Source organism: Ochotona curzoniae, unplaced genomic scaffold (assembly GCF_017591425.1).
Source record: "Ochotona curzoniae isolate NIBS_2020 unplaced genomic scaffold, NIBS_Ocur_1.0 scaffold_2587, whole genome shotgun sequence".
Lineage (NCBI taxonomy): Eukaryota > Metazoa > Chordata > Mammalia > Lagomorpha > Ochotonidae > Ochotona > Ochotona curzoniae.
In genome coordinates this window covers 15,054,583-15,076,392 of record NW_024467096.1, presented here as the reverse complement: position 1 = coordinate 15,076,392, position 21,810 = coordinate 15,054,583, and the positions used below count along the sequence as shown (strand labels likewise).

General features: G+C 57.7%; 2 protein-coding genes across 3 annotated transcripts; one reads left to right on the top strand and one right to left on the bottom strand.

Annotated features, from left to right (window-relative positions):
* Positions 1–143: 143 nt before the first annotated feature.
* On the top strand, positions 144–13,155 carry CLCN2 (chloride voltage-gated channel 2). Its single transcript, XM_041002923.1, has 24 exons — positions 144–215; positions 2,316–2,472; positions 2,594–2,725; positions 3,031–3,159; positions 3,263–3,396; positions 3,488–3,565; positions 3,655–3,733; positions 3,871–3,996; positions 4,080–4,164; positions 4,256–4,357; positions 5,080–5,164; positions 5,334–5,489; positions 6,140–6,209; positions 6,489–6,599; positions 6,834–7,047; positions 7,290–7,423; positions 7,620–7,792; positions 7,931–8,045; positions 8,187–8,260; positions 8,397–8,456; positions 8,580–8,618; positions 8,770–8,874; positions 12,537–12,623; positions 12,752–13,155. Exons 1-24 carry the CDS (start codon positions 144–146, stop codon positions 12,944–12,946), a joined length of 2,712 nt encoding a protein of 903 aa, XP_040858857.1. The 3' UTR covers positions 12,947–13,155.
* Positions 13,156–13,755: 600 nt separating this feature from the next.
* FAM131A (family with sequence similarity 131 member A) lies at positions 13,756–21,705 on the bottom strand. 2 transcript variants are annotated; one of them, XM_041002925.1, is made up of 7 exons: positions 21,069–21,705; positions 19,912–19,972; positions 18,918–19,060; positions 16,758–16,851; positions 16,342–16,524; positions 16,023–16,139; positions 13,756–14,844 (listed from the first exon to the last, which is right to left on the bottom strand). In XM_041002925.1, exons 4-7 carry the CDS (start codon positions 16,825–16,827, stop codon positions 14,369–14,371), a joined length of 846 nt encoding a protein of 281 aa, XP_040858859.1. In that variant the 5' UTR covers positions 16,828–16,851; positions 18,918–19,060; positions 19,912–19,972; positions 21,069–21,705; the 3' UTR covers positions 13,756–14,368. The 2 variants fall into 2 exon arrangements, with proteins under 2 accessions (XP_040858859.1, XP_040858858.1); XM_041002924.1 differs by lacking the exons at positions 19,912–19,972; positions 21,069–21,705 and adding an exon at positions 19,561–19,888.
* Between the last annotated feature and the right edge of the window lie 105 nt (positions 21,706–21,810).

Genomic DNA, 21,810 nt, shown 5'->3' with positions numbered 1-21,810 from the left:
GGGCCCGCTGCACTCTGCTCTGGCCGCCCCGGGCTGCGGGGACCGGACGGGCACCGGCGCCGGCTCTGCGGGCGGACAGCCGCCGAGTCGAGGCCGGAGGAGCCAGAGCCGCAGTGGGAAGCGAGAGGGGCAGTACGGCCGAGATGGCGGCCCCGGCGGCCGCAGCGGCGGAGGAAGGGATGGAACCGCGGGCGCTGCAGTATGAGCAGACCCTGGTGAGTGAAGCCGAGCCGAGCCGAGCCGAGCCGAGCCGTGAGAGACCGCTGCTTCTGGAAGCGTGCAGGCAGGCCAAGGGCCTATCCCTTACCCTTACCCTGCGCCGGCCTTGTGAGAGGGGGAAACTGAGTCTGGGAAGCTGCAGGGCCAAAAGAATGGCCAAGCTGCATGCCGCTGGTTCCTGGCAGGGGGACAAGGACACCAGGAGTCTGTCCCCAGGTATCCTTCCCTTCACCCTCCCACACACCTCTTCCCTGCTCCTCCCGCACCTCCACCTGTATCCCCAAATCTCAGCACACCTTCTTCCCTCTCCCCTGCACCATTCACACCCTTGAACTTTCTCAGCACCCCAGACTCCCATCACCTGGGTCCCGTCAAGTGCATGGTGCTAGGCACAGAATCAAGTGCGAAAAAAGATAGAGTAACCCTAGCGCAGCCTTTTAGTTGAGTGGGGACAGGTGCTCCCACCACCACCACCCACCTACCACACACACACACACCCTGGGGAACAGCAGCATTAAGGGCAGATAGGACCAGCAGGCGTGGTTGTGGGAATTGGGGACCTTTGTCCATGCTGCCTCCTGGTGTCCCTTGACCTCATTAGAAGAAACAGGGGTCCCAGGCTCCACGCTGACTCACAGCCACTGCGGTTACTCAGTGTTTTGAGAAGTCATTTGGCCCCTTTTCCTATCAGTGGGGTGGGGAACCCAAGCCCTAGGAAAAGAGTAGGCTCCGACACTTCTTTTGACCAGCCCCAGCTGGAATTTGCCCAGGAAGGTGGCTGGGAGGGGACCTCCCAAGGAAGAGAGGGCCTGGGCTGTAACTTTAGTCTGGCAATTGCCCAGTTTTGTAATGGGACAGGAATGACAGGGAGAGGTGGCAGGGTGGGGGCAGTGAGGGTAAAAGGACAAGGCCTTGGGGAAGAGCCTGTGCAGGGCACACAGCGTGGAAGGTGGCCTGGACACCTGGCGGAGAGGGTGGCCCCATCCACCAGCTGTCCGTCGTCTCTGGCTCAGGCTCCGCTCTGGCCTCTGCCCTCCTGCTTCCTATCCCTTTGTCTCTCTCTCCCTCCCACCCTCATTCTAAGTCTGCCTCTGTATACTCTGTTCTCTTTCCTGCCCACTTCTTCCCTCTCCTCTCTCCCCAATCCCTTTCTCCCCTTTCTCCTTCCCTCTATTCCTCCCTTTGCTCACTCTATTGCTCACCCTCCTTTCCCTGTCTCTATCTTTCCCTCCCTCAACACGCCGCCCCCCCCAGCCCCAACAGGAGCCCTTTGTGTCTCGAGGCTCTGCGGGTGGCAGCCGGAATCTACTCCTCCCCACCCCCCAACACGCCCAGCTTGGCAGGTCCTGCCATCCGGCCCATCACCCCAGCATCCACAGTCACAGCCCAGCCATCCACAGCCTCTGCTCAATGGGCCGCTGGCTTCAGAGGATAGCTCCCGAGTGGAGCTGAGGCCACCGAACTCTTCTCCACCCACCCAGAGAAGCTTTTCACTCTGGACTGGGCTGGCAGACTGGTGGGGGTGGAGTGGAAAATGGGGACAAGGGGATTAGGGTGGGTGGGTTGGAGGGAGGGGTGCAGCTGAGTTGGTCCCAGGCCAGAGGCCCAGCGGGAACGTGATAAGGATTGGGGCCGTGCCTGCTCCCAGGCCCAACTCAGCTGCCCCCAGCTCCATGAGCCTTGTGTGCCCTTGACCATCCCGTTATTCTCTGACCTTCCCTCCTCCCACTTTGCCTGCTGCGCCTTGGGCTTCTCTGTCTTCTCCTCCTCTGGAGCCTGCCCTCCCACTCCTCCTCCTCCTCAGGGCCTCTGTGCCCCAAGCCTGGGAGAAGAAGCCTGAATTATTCTGCCACCCCCAGAACTGTGTCCCTGTACCTTGGCTGTCCTCATCACCCCTGCCAGGACAACCCCCACGGGCTGCAGTATGCATTGTTCCCACACCCTGAGCCAGAATGGGATCGAGGGGTTTCAGTGGGGCAGGAGGAGGCAGGAGGGACAGAGGGAAGGGGGTATGCAATGCAGTGCAAGCCCAGGAGAAAGGGCACCACTGACAACTTCTCCCTCCTCCCCGCCCCCCACTTTCCCCGGTGTTCCAGATGTATGGCCGCTATACCCAGGACCTTGGGGCTTTTGCCAAAGAGGAAGCTGCCCGCATTCGCCTGGGAGGGCCGGAGCCCTGGAGGAGCCCGCCTTCCCCGCGGACGCCCCCAGAACTCTTGGAATACGGACAGAGTCGTTGCGCCCCCTGCCGCAGTGAGCGCTGAGTTGGGGTGGGGGCCTAAGGGGGCCAGAGGCCATCAGAGACCCCCAGGAGAGGGGAGAGGGGGCACACCTTTGGCCGCCTTCTCATTGCTCCTTCCTTGGCTGCCACCAGTGTGTTCTGTGCGATGCCACAAGTTCCTGGTGTCCAGGGTTGGTGAAGATTGGATTTTCCTGGTCCTGCTAGGGCTCCTCATGGCACTGGTCAGCTGGGCCATGGACTACGCCATTGCTGCTTGTCTGCAGGGTGAGGGCAGGGGCTGGGAGGGCACCTGTTCCCTCCACACAGTCCCGCCCTGCTGGCTGCCCGTCTTTAGGCACAATCACAACCCCCCACCCTCACCTCCACCATATCCCATCCCATGCCCAGGCCATAACCTCCTGCTTCCTCTCTCCCACAGATCCTCCTCTCTAGAGTGGGCTTTGTCCCTATGAATGCCTTGTCCCTCCCTGCCCAATGTCGCCCAGGCTTCCCTGTCACTTAGCTCTCCCCTCAGTGTGTCCCCACAGCCACGTACCGGGGGATCCCAGCAGCATATTCTCTGCCCACAGCTCAACAGTGGATGTCCCGAGGCCTCAACACCAACCTCATGCTGCAGTACCTTGCCTGGGTCACCTACCCAGTTGTCCTCATCACTTTCTCTGCTGGATTCACACAGATCCTGGCCCCTCAGGCTGTCGGTAGGACAGGAGGGACGAGGGCAGAGGTGTGGTGGCTTCCTGGAACTTCAGGCCACCGCAGGTGACTCCAGGGACTGTGACCCCTCTCCCTATACCCTGCCAGGGTCCGGCATCCCCGAGATGAAAACCATCTTGCGGGGAGTGGTGCTGAAAGAATACCTCACCCTGAAGACCTTTGTTGCCAAGGTCATCGGGCTGACCTGTGCCTTGGGCAGTGGCATGCCCCTGGGCAAAGAGGTAACTGCCAGGTGGGGAAGGAAGGAGGAAGAGGCCACGGTCAAGGTCAAGGCAGACTCCTTCCCCACTCAGCACTGGCCCCACTCCCCAGGGCCCTTTTGTGCATATCGCCAGCATGTGTGCCGCCCTTCTCAGCAAGTTCCTCTCCCTCTTTGGAGGTATCTACGAGGTAAGGGGGCAGTTCCAGAGGCAGTGTGTGGGGTGGGGAGAGGCAGGCTACTGGGCCCAGGTCTGACTCCCACTTGCCACTCTTGCCAGAATGAATCCCGGAACACAGAGATGCTGGCTGCCGCCTGTGCTGTGGGCGTGGGCTGCTGCTTCGCAGCCCCCATCGGAGGTAGGCAAGGCTCCCAGCAGACCAGCTCCCACACCCTGGGCCCCCTCCCCCAACCCACCCCACCGCACCCCACCCCCGTCTTCCCTGGCCCTGAGTCTCCAGCAGCAGCAGTAGCATTGTTTCCTGCCCCCTTGCAGGCGTCCTGTTCAGCATCGAGGTCACCTCCACCTTCTTCGCCGTGCGCAACTATTGGCGTGGCTTCTTCGCCGCCACCTTCAGCGCCTTCATCTTCAGAGTCTTGGCTGTCTGGAACCGGGATGAAGGTGGGGACTCCTTGAGACAGCCCAGCTGGGTGATAGGCCCATGGGGCTAGGCCCCACGCCCCACTGCTTCTCTCCCGCTGCAGAGACCATCACTGCCCTCTTCAAAACCCGATTCCGGCTCGACTTCCCCTTTGACCTGCAGGAGCTGCCAGCCTTTGCTGTCATTGGGTGAGGGCTCCTGAGGGATTGGGATGTCACAGGGGGAAGGGTGGTTTCCACAAGACCACCCCTTTTGCCCTGGTGTTTCTTCCTCCTGCAGTATCGCTAGTGGCTTTGGGGGTGCCCTCTTTGTCTACCTCAACCGCAAGATCGTGCAGGTGATGAGGAAGCAGAAAACCATTAACCGCTTCCTGATGCGAAAGTGAGTTGGTCCCCGGCTACCCTGAGGCAGCTTCAGGCTGGGTGAGGGCTACGGTAGACCTCCAGTGGATCAGTGATGGCTTAGAGCCAACAGTCCCGGCCTGAGAAGGGTTACACAATGGTGTCTCCCCAACTGGCCTCTGCTCAGATGTCCAGTTGAACCACTGAAGGCCATCGATGGCAGGGGACACTGTGGACTAAAATCTGGGCTTCCTTGGTCCCCTGGCCTGGCCTAGGTGGTGGTATCCCTGAGTGGAATGTGTTTGAACCTGCACTGCCCACCTGGGCCATATGGGGCCTGTGAGGCAGCATCTCTGGGACACAGTTCTCATGGCCATGACCCTGAGGACATGGAGCAGGGGAGGCCTGAGACATGACTTCCAGGGCAACTGACGTCCTTCAGGGAGAGAGCAGCCAGCCTATGCCCTGTGAAAGACCCCAGGTGATGCCCCTATATTCTACCTGCTACAGAATCCTGGCTCACAGCTGCCTGGTAGAGAGCTCCCTCTGCAGTAGCTATCTGCTGACGGGATCAGGGGCCGCAGAAAAGCCTGTGCGTGGGAAGGCCCAGCTGAACCCATCGCTCTGTCACCCAATGCCCTTGGGGCTGTCACATTATGAATCACAGACCCTGCTCTGGGCCCAACCCTGAGATTCGCGAGGACTCTTAGTCTGTCTCCAGGAGGCACAGTGCCTGTGACAATGTGACACCTACTTCTCTAGGCGCCTGCTCTTCCCGGCCCTGGTGACCTTACTCATCTCCACCCTGACCTTTCCCCCTGGCTTTGGACAGTTCATGGCCGGACAGGTAACCCCAGGCAAGCCAGACTGGTATTGGCAAGTATGCTGGTTTTGGCCTGCTTTCAGGACCCCCCAGCCTGTATGTGGGCTTCTGTGTCCCCTGTGGGTCCCCTGGGTCCCTTCCCTTCCTTGTACCCTCTCTGGTGCACCAGTCTGAGGGACCCTGCTCATCTTAGCTCTCACAGAAGGAGACACTGGTCACCCTGTTTGACAACCGGACCTGGGTCCGCCAGGGCCTGGTGGAGGAACTGGAACCACCCAGCACCTCGCAGGCCTGGAGCCCACCCCGTGCCAACGTCTTCCTCACCCTGGTCATCTTCATTCTCATGAAGGTGAGGCCCTCATGCACATGGCTTGTGCTCAGGGACGCAGGTGGTACTGTTCCAAGCACCTGCCATGTGTCTCTTCCTCCCTCCAGACCTCCAGGCAATGCTATGAGCCTGGTGCTGTTGTTACCTCTGTTTCAAAACTGGGATGTGGGAGCCAGAGAGTTATGTCACTGGCCCAGAGTCACACTCAGCCAAGGATAGGCATTTAGCCTAGCGGTCAGGATGCCCACGGCCCCTGTCCAGGGTGCCCACATGCCAGACCTGCCCCTGGCCTCTGCTAGCACAGAGCCTGAGAAGCAGTGCTGACAGCTGTCACATGGGAAGCCTGCTGGGAGTTCCCAGTTAGTGGCTTTGGTCCTGCCAGGGACCCTGATGGGCATTTGGCAAGTGGCCCAGTGGATGGGCACTCTCTGGCCTTTGTCAATGAATGACATTTTTTAAGTTCTCTCTCTCTCCTTCCTACCTCTTTAACCTGTCAACTCAATATTTTTATAATACTATCTTTTAAAAGACCTGCAATTTTACAATATCTTAAAAAAAAACAAAGTCACTGCACAGCTAGATGGCAGAGTGAGGCTTTGAACCTATGCCTTGTGAGAGGGCTCTTTCCCCGGGAGGGGCAGGTGTGGTACTGACCCTGTCATGCCCTGCAGTTCTGGATGTCTGCGCTGGCCACCACCATCCCAGTGCCCTGTGGTGCCTTCATGCCAGTGTTTGTCATCGGTGAGTTCCTAGCCACCTGTTCTGCCAGCCTGTACTCTCCTCACCCTCTGGCCACGCCACCCATCCCCCTGCTTCACCCCAACCCTGCCCCCACTGTCCCTCCTCTCTGCCCAGAGCGGGTTGTGGACCAGCCCTAGCCCGATCCCTTCTCCCTCTAGGGCTGTCCCCTGCACTGAATGATCCACCGGCCCCTCCCCCATCCTCTACTCCTCTCTCTTCCTAGTGCCCCTGCCCTCCCCCTCCACCACCTCTTTCTCTTCCCACCCCCCCTCCGTGAAGGAGCGGCATTCGGGCGCCTGGTGGGAGAAAGCATGGCAGCCTGGTTCCCCGATGGGATTCACACAGACAGCAGCACTTACCGGATTGTGCCAGGGGGCTATGCAGTGGTGGGTGAGTACCCAGGGCCACTGGGGCCTTGGAAGACCTGGCTGGGCCCCTAGGGGCTGGGCCTCTGGTGCCCCCTGCTGGCAGAAGCCTGGCTTTGCATCAGATGCTCCAGCAAGAATGGGGGGGGGGAGGTACTGGTGGCCCTCAGGGACACCCCTTCCCCTCCCCCCAGGACTGTTTCTGGTGGGGAGGGTCTTCTGGGGCCCAGACACCCAGACTGAAGATGACTGTCTCCAGGAGCGGCTGCATTGGCGGGAGCAGTGACGCACACTGTGTCCACGGCTGTGATCGTGTTCGAGCTCACGGGCCAGATCGCTCACATCCTGCCTGTCATGATTGCCGTCATCCTGGCCAATGCCGTGGCACAGAGTCTGCAGCCCTCACTCTATGACAGCATCATCCGGATCAAGAAGCTCCCCTATCTGCCTGAGCTGGGCTGGGGCCGCCACCAGTACGAATAGCAGGGGCTGGGGGTGTCGGGTGCTGGGCCAAAGGCCAGCTGGGGTTCCCCTCCAACATCCACCACCAATGAAGCTGTGAGCCAGGGCAGCTGGCCTGTTAGAAAGATGGGGCACACTCCTGGACACTGGCCCTTAGCACCCATAGTCTCTCTGGGCTCTGGGACCTTCCGTGGAATTAGTGGGCTCCTCTACTTTTGCTAACCACAAACTGGGTACTTCCCTCTGCCCCCAGGCAGTACCGGGTGCGAGTGGAAGACATTATGGTGCGGGACGTTCCCCATGTGGCGCTCAGCTGCACCTTCCGGGACCTGCGGCTAGTACTGCACAGGACCAAGGGCCGCACTCTGGCCCTGGTGGAGTCTTCTGGTGAGACCAAGAGGGGACCCAGGTGGCTGGGGGCACTTCTCAGAGTGAGGATGCTCAGGAAGGGGCCAGGGAGCTCAGAGCCCCGGGCTGGAGGGAATGGGCCAGCCCTGGCCGGGCAGAGGTTTCCCTCTCCAGGGACATGGCAGGGTGCAGGCATCTCCCCTAGCTCCTGAGTACTCACACTTTCTCCATGCAGAGTCCATGATCCTGCTGGGCTCCATCGAGCGTGCACAGGTTGTGTCACTACTGGCAGCCCAGCTGAGCCCAGCCCGCCGGCGGCAATCCAAGCAGAAGCGCAGGGCTGCACAGACCTCACCGCCGTCTGAGCAGGTGAGTCCCCCCAGCCCTGAACCTTCTGTGTGCTTCCAGGTAAGGGAGAAGTCCCCACCTTCTGGCCCCAGCCACACAGACTTCCTGAGGGTCACTGCTGTGCAGGCTGTGTGAGAAAGGCGGGCAGCTTGTGTGGCTGCAGCCTTACCAGTCCCTCACCTTACCGCACCCATACAGGTGAAGGCAGAGGACTCCGGCTTCCCTGGAGCCCAAGGGGAAACTCACAAACCCCTAAAGCCTGCTCTCAAAAGGGGGTCCAGTAACCCCATGAACCTTGGTGACAGTCCCACAGGTGAGCCCCCCCTCTCCCCTCCTTCCTAGACACAACCTGGGCTGAGCCACTTTTACCCCACCCAGGGGAGGGAGGCTGGGGTGGAAGCATCTCACCCTGTCTTCCTCCCCTCTGCCTGGGGCCTTGTGTTCGGGGGCACAGGGCACGTGGAGTCTGCTGGCATCGCCCTCAGGAGCCTCTTCTGTGGCAGTCCCCCTCCGGAGGCCAAAGCTGAAGTGAGTAAGCCTCCCCTCCCAGCCTGCTCACCGTCAGAGCCCCCCAGCCCTGCAGGTGCCCTTCCTCCTAGCACTAGCACCCACCACCTCTCTCCCCATAACCTCACCTCCTCTCTCTCGTATGCTTCTCACCAAGCCGGAGAAGTCAGAATCTAGCGAAAAACGCAAATCCAAGCGAGTCCGCATCTCCCTAGCAGTAAGTACACCCCTTCTGACTTCTCAAAAATACTGGACAGGAAGGGTGGTCAGGGTCTATGCTGGGGATACCTCCAGAGCTGGGGGCACACTCAGTGTCCCCCTTCCCACCCCTCTGTCCTAGAGTGACTCGGACCTAGAAGGTGACATGAGCCCTGAGGAGGTAAGGTGCACCTGAACTTTGGACCCTGTTTCTTCCTGGGTGCTGTTCAATTATCACCCTGGCTGTTGTCCCCATGGGAGGAACCGTGGATAGGAAAAAGGGAGGAGAGAGCAGCCATGGCCTCTATCACCCTCCCTGTCTCTGCCCCCAGATTCTGGAGTGGGAAGAACAGCAACTGGATGAGCCTGTCAATTTCAGTGACTGTAAGATTGACCCTGCCCCCTTCCAGCTGGTGGAGCGGACCTCTCTGCACAAGGTAGGGTTGTTGGCAGCCTGGTTTGGGGTCCTCAAGAGACCAGGGCCAAGATCTGGGTCCCCCTACAAACTGGACCAGTAGGGAAGTAAGGTGGGAGGAGCAGAAAGTGGTCCTTTGCAGGGAGATGGTCTTCAGAAGAGCCTCTAATTGGAAGGCAGGGAGCCAGGCGCCCTGAGCCTCATCCTGTTGGGTGGTGGAGCCACAGGCATCATTTCTCCCCCTCGGCTTGGTCAGGCCTCTTGGGAACTCTTGACCAAAGAAGCAAAGAAGACAGGGCTGGAGCTGGGTGGAAGCCAGGAGACCGGGCTAGGGTCTAGAACAAGGCTGGAGGCTGCCAGAGAGCCCAGCAAAGCCAAGACACCCACACTGAAAGAAATGGGTGAGAAATGGGCAGGATCAGGAAATCGAATAAACAAGCTCCCCAGCATCCAGGCAGGGGTGGAGAAGAGATCAACAAAGATGAGAAACACCCAGTGGGGGGTCTGGAATGTCAGACTCCAGAAAGTTTTCACTTCATGTGGGCCAAAGGAAAACTGATAGGAACAAAGGGAGACAGCTCAGCAGAAGGGCAAGGAGGCCTCCCGAGAGAGAAAGAAAAAAAGGAGTTCAGCCTAAATAAGTCAGTAGTGGGTGAGGCAGACCCCATGGGGGGGGGGGGGCGGGCTCGGCTCTTCCTGAGCTCTGAGGCTGCTAGCACCTGTAGGCTTCCAGGAAAAGGCAGCGAATGCAGGATGGCTGAGCAGGCCAGTAGGATGGATCCTGGGACTAGCAAAAGCTGAGGTATGTGAGCTAAACTCTGGACAATCTTGGGACTCTAAGGCTGTGCTGGGAAAGTGAGGGGCAGGCGACAGGGAAGTTTGGGGTTTAGACACAAAGCTGTGCCAGAGAGACGGCAGAGCATGGTCAAGCAGAGCCGTGAGCAGGAAGATAAGGAATGAGGATAAAAGTGAGGCAAAAAATGCAAGATGTGACCAAGAACTCTGTCTTTGGATGAAGATCTCAAGTCCAGATGAGTGGGGACCTGCATGCAGGTGTAGAAAAAGTGGAGACAGGCCTGAGGAGTCTACACTGGGCTTTCGTTTAAAGTCTATCTTCCTCAAGATAGCTCACACATTTACACAGTGACCCAGCATCTCCCTGTGTCCTCCTGCGTCTGCAGTAGTGACGAGGACGATGGCCAAGCTGACAGTTGCATATTGCCTATGATATGCCCAAGCTCTTTGCCAATCACTTCACAGGTTTGAACCCTTACCAACACACAATAAGGTGGGCACTGGTCTTACAGTTCTTAATGATGAGGAAGTACACAAAGAGGTTGAAAAGTTGCTCCAGATCACTCTACTTAATGACTCCCAAAATGATCTGCCTCAACAGACTATGATCTTAACCACTGGAACACATAGGGAAACTGAGGCACACAGGGAGGAGGTCATTTGTCCAAGTCAGGAGAGCAGCCAGGCCCAGAGCCCCAGCGTTCCTGGCCCTGCTCCCAGGATTTATTTAGAAGGCCATGCTGTCCCTTTCCCGGTCAGTTCATTCTTAACTCCAGGTCCTGGCCATCCAATGGGCAGTCTGGTACCTAATTAAATTAAGATGAAACAGAACAAAGTAGGTGTTTGTTACAAACTTGAAAATCAGAGGACATAAAGAAGCCTTTGAGAATCCAGCTGAGGAAAGCACAAAGAACTGGAAGTGATAAGAACATGAGACGAGGATCCAGTAGGTAGGGGCAAGCCTGAGTCCAAGGCAGTGTAAGAGGGGGAGCATTCAGGGAGAAGCCAGGAGACACGGGTGCCATTCAGAAATCTGTGCACCTGGAGGTCCTGTCCTGAGTGCCTCATCCATTCTGGAAGGTCTCAGTGCTAATGCCATGGCCAGAGCCACCAAACCCTGGCTATGCCATGTGCCAGCCAGGTAACTGTGGCACCTGGCTTAGCCTCTGCACATCTTGTTCCTCATCTCAACAATGGGGACCATGCCTTGGGATTTTCTGAGGACTAATGAACCTGAAACACACTAGGCACTTAGAACGGAGCCTGACACACACGCAGTGTGCCTACAGCCTGTGTCAATAAGTGCGGCCATTCGCCTTGCAGGGTGCCTTCAGGGCTGCACGATGAAGGGCAGACCCATGTGTGCTGTGACAGGATGCTTTTCAGAATGAGATGTGTGACGGAGATGGGAGGTCAGGACTGGGTAGTTACTTAGTGGACCCAATCTGGAAAGACTGAAAGGTTTCAGCCTAGGAAAGGGCTCCGGGCTGTTCCTGGGCAAGCCTAGAAACTACTCAGGTGTGAGAAAAAAGAAGGCCTGGACTGGAGAGCAGAAGGGGGAAGCAGAAGTCCTGGGCCTGTGGAGAACAGCCAGGGCATTCTGAAAGGATACCAGTAAGGCTTGGTGACAGCTAGCGACAAGTGGTTTACTACTTCAAAGGCAAAAAACCTACTAGAAGCCCACTGGATTAAAGGTGGTAGAGAAAAATAATTTCCAAGGAACTGTTTAGTAGGTTCCTTGGGAGAAGATGAAAGGGGTTAATTAATAAGAAGACAAGGCTAAAACAGGAAAGCTCAGGATAAAGATATTTCTCCCTGAAGTTAATGTTAGTTTGTAGTGAGTAGGATTCCAGCTAGATATGAAGAGCAACTTGCTAACGACCTGCTAATTCTGTTGCAGATATTAAAGGAACACAGCTTATTCTAAAACTGAACTTCTTGTTCCTTTTATAAGTACTTTCATGCCTTGGATGCAGAACATTAGGAACATTCTAGAATTCTCTTCCTAAAGAATTCCAAAGTGTTAAAAAGTGAGTTTTGGGTAACTGGTCCTCAAAACTAGCAATAATACTGCCCATTTTTATTCAGATATTAAACCAAGAGGCTTACAACGGAATTCAAAACAGAGTGATAATGATAGGCCAGAAATTCCAGGAACTGCTGAGTCAGGAGAGTGGTTTTTAAGACATCTGGCCCAGGAGCTGACCGACAACTTCTGAACTCAGGGATTAGGCTGAAAAGCTTTAGGGCCCAAAGCAGAAAAACATGGGGAAGGGGGATGACTATAGGCTGCCTCTCCCCAGGCCCTGGGGATGACTGGGGTGACACTGGCACTCCAGAAAAAGCCAGCTGAGAGGGGTGGAGCACTTTAAGCCAATACCAGGGCATTAAGTTAAGCCCGGGGGTCGGAAAGCGCTGGCAGGCCAGCTAGCTAGAGGACAAATGGGGAGCATGATTGGAGGTGGGGGCTTTCTCCTGGGACTACCCTATAACTAGGGGAACAATAGCATGAGAGGCCTGGGGTAGGGCACTGCTGTCAACCCCACCCAGAACATTTTGCCGCTGAGCCTCATGCTACCGCTCCTGCAGAACGGTAAAGCTGCTTCTCAGGACAGTACTGAAATGGCTTGGTGTGAGCTCTGGCATGAAGCTCATGGGACTCGGTGTCCAAACAAGCTCTCTCAACCATGTCTTGTCCAAGAAACCACTTCCCCATCAGTGGAAACAATAGGATTCCAACTCAAGCATCCGAGGCATGGGGACACAAACACTGCTGTCACCATCATTTCCCCTCCCATAATCCTGTCCTCTCTGGCCCATCCTCCCACCTAAGCCTGAAGTAGCTACCTAGGCATACCAAGTCCAGTGTGCTTTCTCCCCACCCCACAGACCCACACCATCTTCTCACTGCTGGGAGTGGACCATGCTTATGTCACCAGCATCGGCCGACTCATTGGAATTGTTACCCTAAAGGAGGTAAGGCACTAGCCATCAAAGCCAATTTCAAGAGAGGCAGGGAAGCTCATGTCCGGCCCACCTGTGGAGCTGGTGAGGCTGTATGACCAGGAATTCTGATCCCAAACGTGTCCCTCTCACCTGTCCAGCTCCGCAAGGCCATTGAGGGCTCTGTCACGGCACAGGGCGTGAAGGTCCGGCCACCCCTCGCCAGCTTCAGAGACAGTGCCACCAGCAGCAGCGACACAGAGACCACCGAGGTGCACGCACTCTGGGGGCCCCGCTCTCGCCACGGCCTCCCCCGGGAGGGCAGTCCTTCTGACAGCGATGACAAGTGCCAGTGAAACTCCTCCAGAGGCAGCTCTCCGGCTCCTGCCCGTGGGAAGGCAGGAGTCAGCCATCCACGGCCCTGGCCACACTCCCAGACCTACTGGTCTCTCTCCCAGTTTTTCCTCCGTGGAAGCAGACCCAGCACCTCCTGCACCCTCTCTGAACTGGGGGAAAAGGCTAGAACTAAGATGGGTTTATACTGGAACCTCCAATGACAAGATGTATATAGAGATTTACAAAGATTTTTATATTAATTTAATAAAACAAATTCTTAAATAGAACAAAATAAACACCTAATGAGCCACTTATGTATAGAATGTTTGTGCCCACTGGCTCTTGTTCTTACCTTGGGCCCTTCTTATCTGCTAATGTAATTCTCCGTACCACCCCTCCCCTCAGGCATAAAAACCAGAAGTCTGGTGTCCTTGAACACTGGGTCTGCCCCTGCTTGGTCATTAACACCCTGGCTTGGGAGGGGGCTCCCAGCACCATAGCTTTAGCCACTCAGCCAAAGGCAGCACTACCCTCTCCCATCCCCAGGGAGAGTCATCTCCAGCTCTAAGGAGGGCATCCAACCGTAGCCTGGCTACCCTGGAGGCCCCCTCGTGGCAATCCTTGGAATAACACAGAAGCTACAGCCCAGTGGCCACCAGAGCCATCCCTGGCTCCACCTTATGGAAAATGCTGGCTGCACCATACTCCCACATCCCAGCAACTGGACCCAGGCTGACTGGGGTAGCCAGGGAAAGGGTGGTAGACACATGGCACTCATACAGCATCCCAATGCCTCCCCAAGAAGACTCCCCACCCTCCCACTGAAAGAACAGACCCACAGCCCTGGCTTCACGGGGAAAAAGATTTAGAGCTGATGGGGAAAGGAAGCACGGCATTGGGACAGGGCAGGGAGAGCCCCAGCTGAGCAGGGGGTCCCGGGGAACGGCTCCCCCTCCCCTGAAGTGGGGGTGAGTCTATCAAGCACTACACATGGACTTGGAGGTGAGAAGCAGAAAAGAGAGGCACAGGGCGCGTGGAGGCGGTAGCCAGGCTCCCTCCCACGCCACCCCCACACAGCACAGTCACAGTAAGTCCCTTAGGGGTTCACATCATTCAAGGAGGAAATGTGTGTGTGTGGCGCTGTTGATTTAAGAACATGAACATCACTGTCTGCCACAGCTGTAGCTATGCTCCAGGGGTCCCGGGCAACCCCCGGCAAACCCCCCCGAGTAGGGAGCAGGACATGCGCCCCCAAAAGCCTGGCCCTTGCCTCCTCTCCAAACACTTTCATGCAAAACACACGACGACAACAGAGAAGTGAGTGCTCCCGCTGTGGAGCCAGCTGCTGCTGAGAGCCCCGGGGCCCACGCTGGGACGCAGAGGCTCTGCCCCCTTGGCAGCGGCCAGGGGGACCAGGGCCACTATCCAGCATGCCATCTGGGTCACTGTTCCTCTGGCTCCACCTCATCCTCCTCTAAGGACACTCCCCCAGAGGAGGCCACCTCGGAGGCTTGCCGCTGCCGTTCCCAGCTGCCCATGGCCGGCGGGCAGTGCGGGTGGCAGTCCTTGCAGGGGTCTGGCTCCTCGGTGGCTGCAGAAAGGCAGGACTCCGTGAGGGGCGAATTGTAGGGTGAGTCCTGGGCCTCCAAGGGGCCCAGGCTGCGGAAGGCACTTTCCCGGCTGGGGGGCAGTTGGGCAAGGAACAGCTCATCACCCAGCAGCTGGGAGGCCAGCCGGGCTGGGGATCCCAGCAGCCCATCCTCCAGGCTGCAGAGACTAGAGCACAGGGTGTCTGGGGACACGGTCTGTGAGCAGTCGCTCTCAGGCTCCACGGAACCCTGACGCACAGGCCGGGAAAATCGGCGGCCAGAGAACAGGTCCTGGAGATGGGGCCCAAAGGGCAGCTGCCCAGCCATGTCTGTGAAAAGAAAGACAAGATAGCCCTGCTGGTGCCATTCTTATTGAATGAAGCCCACCCCACCCCATTCTCTGCCATAGTGCTGGAGGCAGCAAAACAGGAGCAAGGAAACCTCGGGCAAGTCCCAACTGTCCCATGTCTGGGTTTCCTGAACTGGGCAATCAAATTAGCTGCTATCTTGCGAGGTTGTTGGGAGAACAAGCCTGTCATGTGATACGGCAAGCAGCCAGTAAAGGCAGAGCCACTGCATTACCCTCCCTGGAAGGGGCCTGTCCAAGGCAAGATGCAAAAGGATTGAAATCCAACCCTGCTCTGCTCATCGAGTGGCCCACCCTGACATGGGGCTGTGCCTGCCAGGAAAAGTGATGCCTTCTGGAAATGTGCAGAGATTCCACATGCGCTAGGGGCGGTCTTGAACAAACATCAGTTATTATCATTATCCCAGGGGTCAGGACAGACCTGGAACTGCATCAAACAAAAATGCTTGTGTTGTATGGTTCCTTCTTGGCCTGTTCTAACATAGTCTCCACCTTGCAGCATTTTAGTGAGAGGAATGGGAGCTGCTGAAGTAGAGGGGAAGTGGAGGTGGTGGGACACCTGAGCCCAGAAGCGTCAAAGACAACCCTTAGGTCCAGGAACTGAAAAATCAAGGGAAGGCAGCCCTGCTACACTGCCCTGTGGGGCCCCCGGTGCAAATGGTGGCCCAGAGGACAGCACACTGGCTGGAATGCAAGGAGGCTGAACTGGAGGCAGCCCAGCCCTGTGGCTGTTCCAGATCCAGCATGCTTTCCTTTCTGCCTGGGGTTGCAGCCCTGCAAGGTGCCAGTGGCCAGCTCAGAGGAAAGTGGTGAGCAGACACTCCCAAAGGCATGACTGCCCAGGACGTGTTGCTAAGGTCTTAAGTTTTTGTTTCTGTTTGTAAACCTGAGGACTGCAAAGTCCACTTGTTCAGACAGGTAGAGAAAACTGAGCACTAGAACTCCTACTCTGCCAAGTGTTGATCTCTTGGCCATGAGCTCTCAGCCAGCACTCCTGCCCCTCTAGTCCAGGGAAAGCCCGAATGGCCTGGACACAGACTTGCAAAAGCTTAGGATGTTCAAAGTGTGGCTCTGCAGGATTCACAAGGTCCCATCAGGAAGGTCCACCTGGCAGCAAGAGCATGCACCATCCCTCCTTACCTGTGTCAGTTCCCCCAGCAAAATCCTCATCATAGGAATCATCGGTAGAGTCCTCACCATCCACTGAAGACCATGCTCGGAGCTTGGCTTCTGCAATGGCAAACTGCTCAGCTACTCCTATTGGGGTTGGGGAGAGGGGGCATGGAATTCCTTAGCAAAGTTAGGGGGCAGTTAGCAAATGAATGGTGTGTTAAGCTCCAGGCCCCAGACCAGACCCAAAGAGAAGACAGCAAGCAGCCCCATGACTGCTGCATGTATATTTGTAAGTACGTGGTATTTATGTGTGGTCAGTCAATTGGTCTCCTTTCCTGCTCCCTACCTGCTGCAAAGCGAGCCTCTTGTTCACCCTCACTGAGGTCCGAGTAAGAGGAAAAGGCAGATTCTAGGGCAGCAGATGAATCACTTGGCTTGCTCCAGCCCTTCCACTCAATGAGGTGAGCCACTCGGCCCTGGGCCATTGCAGTAGGCTTTGTCACGTGATCCTTTACCACCTGGGAGATGCCTGAAGGTACAGTTAGAAAATTCTGGTAAGGGCAATGGGTCAGGATGTACCTGGGCAGGGAAGCAAAAGTGTGGCGGTCATGAGGGAGGACCCATGAGGTGCTTTTGAAAAGACTGAGGGGCTGGGGGGAAGAGGGAGTCCCAGCTAGCGCTCCCAGGAACAGTTCCAAGGGGTACATGCCAAAAGGAGGAGCCAGCACAGAGTGGGCAGTGGTTCAGGCGGCAGGTGCATACCATGCAGGGAGGATCTGGCCAGCGCAGCGATCTCCTGGATAGTGAGGGCTCTCCGGGACTTGGGCAGCATCGCGACTGTGTCTCCAACATTCACCTTGTGTGATGCCAGGAGAAAAGGTCAGCGCTCCTCCCGGGGCACCCCCACCCCATGCCCATCATCCACCATGTACCCAGGGCTTCAGGGAGACCATTATACCAGGGCTTCCCAGGGTCAGAATGGCAGTTGACCCCCCATCAGCATGCCCACCACCCCTCCAGGAGGTGGGGAGGAGGGAGGAGAGAAGTAAGCAAGTCAGGAAGTGAAGACCACGGAGGTGGAAGTGGGCCTCCAAGGGCAGGGCAGAGGGGGAAGGGAGAAGCGGATGCCATCAAGGACGTCTTAAGGTCCCTTCCATCTGCCTTGCTCCTCCTCTCATGCTTCAGTTCCGGGTTCTAGCTGTTCCTAGACCACCCACGGCAGCCACACACTGAACATGGCCCAGCTCAAACCCAGCCCCTCCCCACACCTGCCTGCTTACTGCCTCCTGACTTGGCATCACCCACCATTCTCCCATGCAGCTCAGCTCCCAACGCCAGCACTGCCATGCACACACTCTCCTCTGAGCTTTCCTTGCCCCATCCATGGCTATCTGCCTGGTAAATCCCACACTACCTCTGTTGCCTCTGCCACTGCCAGTCTCCAGCCCTTTGGGTCCCCCACCAGAGCAGTGAAGGGGTGGGCCCTTAACCTCCTCCGAACCCCACACTGTTTCCTCTCTTCCAACAACTGGCTGGCTCTTTCATACTTTTCTGGGTGGGCCATCTTCTCATCAGAGGAACTCTTGGACTATTCTATCAGAACTCTGTCCTCCCTCCATCATCTCCAACAAACTGCTAACCTCTCCAATTGAGTCCTGAATCACAGTGTGCAATTATGGTCCCTGTGGTGTGTTTCCTGTTTCTCTTCCATCTCCCACACTGGTTGGGAGCTCTTTGAGGAATCTGGCCTATTGTGGTCATGGCTGCACCCTAGTGTTTAGTGCAGGGCCTCATCTGGAGGCCTCTCCTCCAAAGTACAGCCTGAATGAGGTGAAGCAGCAATGTAAACAAACAGTTCTCCCGAAGCACAGTGAATCACAGTATGGTCCCTTTGTAAAAGTCTTTTCCTGGGCCTCCTTCCCACTTCCCACTGGCCCGCAAAGTTTGGACAGGCCTCTGACCCAGGTCTGAAAGGACCGTACTTGGGGCTTCCCTGGGACCCACCCCTGATCTCTGTCCAACACGACCTCACCTCTCCACCTTTCCTCCTCCAGCAAAAGAAACTCAGCTTTCTTCTGGGCAATGGACGCCACCCTTGCCCCAGGCTAGCCCCAAGTGCAGCTGATTTCCCCAGGATCCTGGGTCTCAGCTCACAGCTGCCTCTCTCTCCCCTGACAGGCCCCTCCCAGCGCATCACTGCCTTGCTGTCTTGCCTTCTTCAGGATGCCAGGACCCAGTTCCATCTTTGGAAGCTCTTTCCTGCACCTGGCTTAGCGACCCCTGCCCCCCTCCTCCCCCGCGCGTGCACCCACACACCCCTTCCCAGGCACTGCCTAGCTCTTTTTTGTCTCGGCCCCACCCCTCAAAAGCTGGCCTCCACCTGCCCTAGAGCCCAGGCCCGCCCTCAGTCCCGCCCCTTCGGTACCTGGCCGCCAAGGCCCCCCGGGTAGCTGCCAGCCAGGCCCGGGGTGGGGTAGGGGTGCGGGGGGCGGGGAGGAGCCCCAACTGGGTGTTTCCTGACTCGCCCTGCCTCCCTCCTCTCAACTCCCCCCAGGCGCAGCCATCCGTGCCCGCACAGCTCCGTGCGCAGCTGTGGCTCCGGCCCAGAGAAAAAGTGTATGTCTCCCTGGCAACCCATCACCATGCAACAGGGTCTCCCGGGATACGGCCCGGGATGCGCTGACGTCAGCACCGAAGGCGTGAGCGAGCCCGCCCCGTTGGCACAGCGCCGAGCGGAGCAGACCGGCGCGGGGGCGGCCTCCCGGCCCCGCCGGCCGGATAGCGCCTCCGCTCGCAGGAACAGGGAGCCAGCCAAGAGCAGGCTGGCGAGGCGGGGGCGGGGGACACAGGCTCCCTTCGTGTAGATGCGGCTTTCCTACCCCCACCCCGCCAACGCGAGTGGGGTGGAGGGACGCCCAGCACCTCTGGCAAGTCCTGGCTGTCCACGGAGGAAGGTCGCGAGGACCGGCTCCAGCCTCGGAGGGTCCGAGAAGATCCCAAGGAGGACAGAGAGAGGCCCCGCGGCAGTTCGATCCACTCCACAGCCCACGCGGGGTCCGAGGCCACTGGGGGTAGGGGAGAGATGCTTCAGCTGAGCACTCCCCTCTCCCCGCCCCCTTGTTAACATCCGGTGTTGGCAGTTACGCCTCACTCCTCCCCCATCTCCCAGGACACAAGGACCACCTGGTGGGTTCCTCAACTTAGTAAGCCCCTCTGCCACAGGCAGACCCTAGGGCTGGCCATCTTCCTCCTCTACAAATAATTTTGCCATCAGAACTCTAGATGAAAACCCAAACGTTGATTCAATTCTTTTTCCACTTTTCCCAGCCTAACCAGTCCTCCAGAGAAAACCTTGTGTTCTACCAGCATCCCTGACCCCTCCCCACAGTCCCCCTTGACCCTTCTATGGAAGTGGAGCCTCCACTCCCCTCCTATGCATGGTTTCTCCCCAGCCAGGTTCCCCGACCCGTTGCCGCTGCTATCTGAGCCTCAGTGATTTTCCTCCTTCCACCTGAGCACCCTACATTTCTCAGCTGCCCATCACCTCCCAGGTCCCTGGTCTCACCTCTGCGACTGGTCTGACAAGTCCATCGGCCTCCAGGCCCTTCACGCTGCCACAGAAACATTTTGCCCAGCACAGAAATCATGGGCATGCTGGCTGTGTTGACGCGGAGAACCAAAAGCCCAGAACTGCTCCAGGCTCTGCTCCCAGTTCTATTCCTGTTTTGGCTCCGGATGCTGAGCCAGTCCCCTCCCCACTTGGAGCTTGTGCCTAGTCACATAAGGAGAACACTCCTGCCTCATGGCTTTGAGGAGGTGGGCGTTGCCAGGGGCCTAGCGCAGCTCTCTGGGGCTGGAGGAGCTGAGGCCCATCCCTTAGACAGTGCCAACAGGCAACGGGAGAATCACAACTGACCTTTAGCTGGAGCAGCCGTCTCTGTCCCTGAGCCTCAGCCAGCTGGTGGTCCCCAGAAATGCTACCAACCAGAAGGAAGACAGGTTACAGGCCATCCAAATCAGGGCTTATGAGGCTGGTCCTGAGGGTCAGCCAAACCCTTACCCCTGACTTCCTGAACTCCAAGCCTTGGCTGGCTAGAGGGATCAAAACAGCCTGCTGCTTCTCAACTTCAAAAGCCATGAGGTTAGTTTAGGACTACAAATCCCAGAATTCCTCTTCATGGGAAGTACACAAATCTCAAAGCTGCAGTCTTACAGCTGCGAAAGAACCTCCAGTAGCAACCAGGTCTGAGACTGACCACCTGCCCCAAAGGCCCAGGACCCATTCCAAACCCCACCTTCAATGTCACAAGCCCCCGCCAGGCCTTAGGCTGGGAGAAACCTGACAAATAAAGAAGGCAGCCAACCTCAGATGCATGGAACTGAGTCCAGGCCCCAGCAAAACACCGCCATGCACGGGGGACCAAGGTCCAAGCAGGGGTCAGCAGGTTGGCAAAGCAGCCCTCCCTGGCCTGCCTCTGGACTCATCCTCTCCTCCTCAGGGTTGGGGAAGTGGTTATCAGGTGCTCACAGGTGCCCTGCTTGGAGCCTCAGTACCCTTCATTAACCAGCTGGAGCTTGAGGAGGGAGCAAGTGTTGGGAGGAAACTGTCAAAGGGTGCTTTGCCCAGTGTCTGCAGGCCACCTCCTTATAAGAGCGCAGACACACAGCTGGAGAGAGGCAGGTTCCCAGCACAGGGTCACTCCCAGGCCGGCAGATGAGGTGTTTAGGGCAATAGGGCAGTTAGTGTTCAGGCATCCAAAGCTCTTCACCATGGTTTGTATACCTGGGCTTGACTAGTCCCTCCCGACACCCTCGATTGAAGGTATTCCTTCATTGGCGAGACCACGCGACCGCGGTGCAAAGCAGAGGCAGGAAGGCCACAGGAGCAAACTGGAGTTGGCTTAGCCCCCTCCCCACTCATTCCCACTCCCTCCTGTTGCCTGGCCCGCCTCCCCAGTGCAGGCTCCTCCCTTTCGCGACACCGGCCCCTTCCCCAAGGCCCCCACCCACCCGAGGCCCGCGCACCGGGCGACAGCAGCGGCTTCCCAACTGTGCCCGGCCTCCGCCTCTTACCCTGACCCGCCGGGCTCCAAGAGCCGATACAGCCCATGGCCGGGGACCCAGGCACGCTAACCCGCGCTCGGGGCCCGGGCCATCGCCTTGCAGAAGGTCGGGCCGCGGCCGACACCGGGGAGGGGAGAGCCCGGGAGAGGGGAGGGGGTGGGAGCCGGGCGTCCGCCGCCGCTCCCGAGAGGGAACCGGGCCGGTGACGTAAGAGCGGGGGCGTGGCCGTAGGCGTCACCACCCAAAGCAGGCGGAGCCAGGGCAACGTCACAGCCACGCAGCAGCAGTCTGTGACTGAGTTTGGAAAACGCCCAGTCTTCTGCTCCCAGACCAGAGGGAACAAGGCAGGCAGGTCAGCAGGAAACTTGTGCCCAGGTACTCTACACAGGGGCTGAAAACCTCACCGCATCCAGCCCCCCTCATTTCAGATGCCATCTTGAGGTCATAAGGGACTTCTGTTATTACGGACTGCAATCTAGAGTTTCCACCCCACTTAAGGTCCTGGACCACCTTCTGGCAGCAAGCACTCCAGAATGCCAGTTTTCACAGCTGTCCCCCAGCACTTCTCCATTCCAAAGGGGCAGCCCTACCGTGCCCACCACAAAGTTCCCACCCTTCAGGAAAGTGGGAACAAATCCCTGCAATCATGGACAGGGGAAGAGGAAGGAGGGGTGCCAGGTTACAGGGAACAGTGCTACTGTGCCAGCTCTGGAAAGGGGGCTGCCCATATTCACACCCCTTCTCCAGAGAC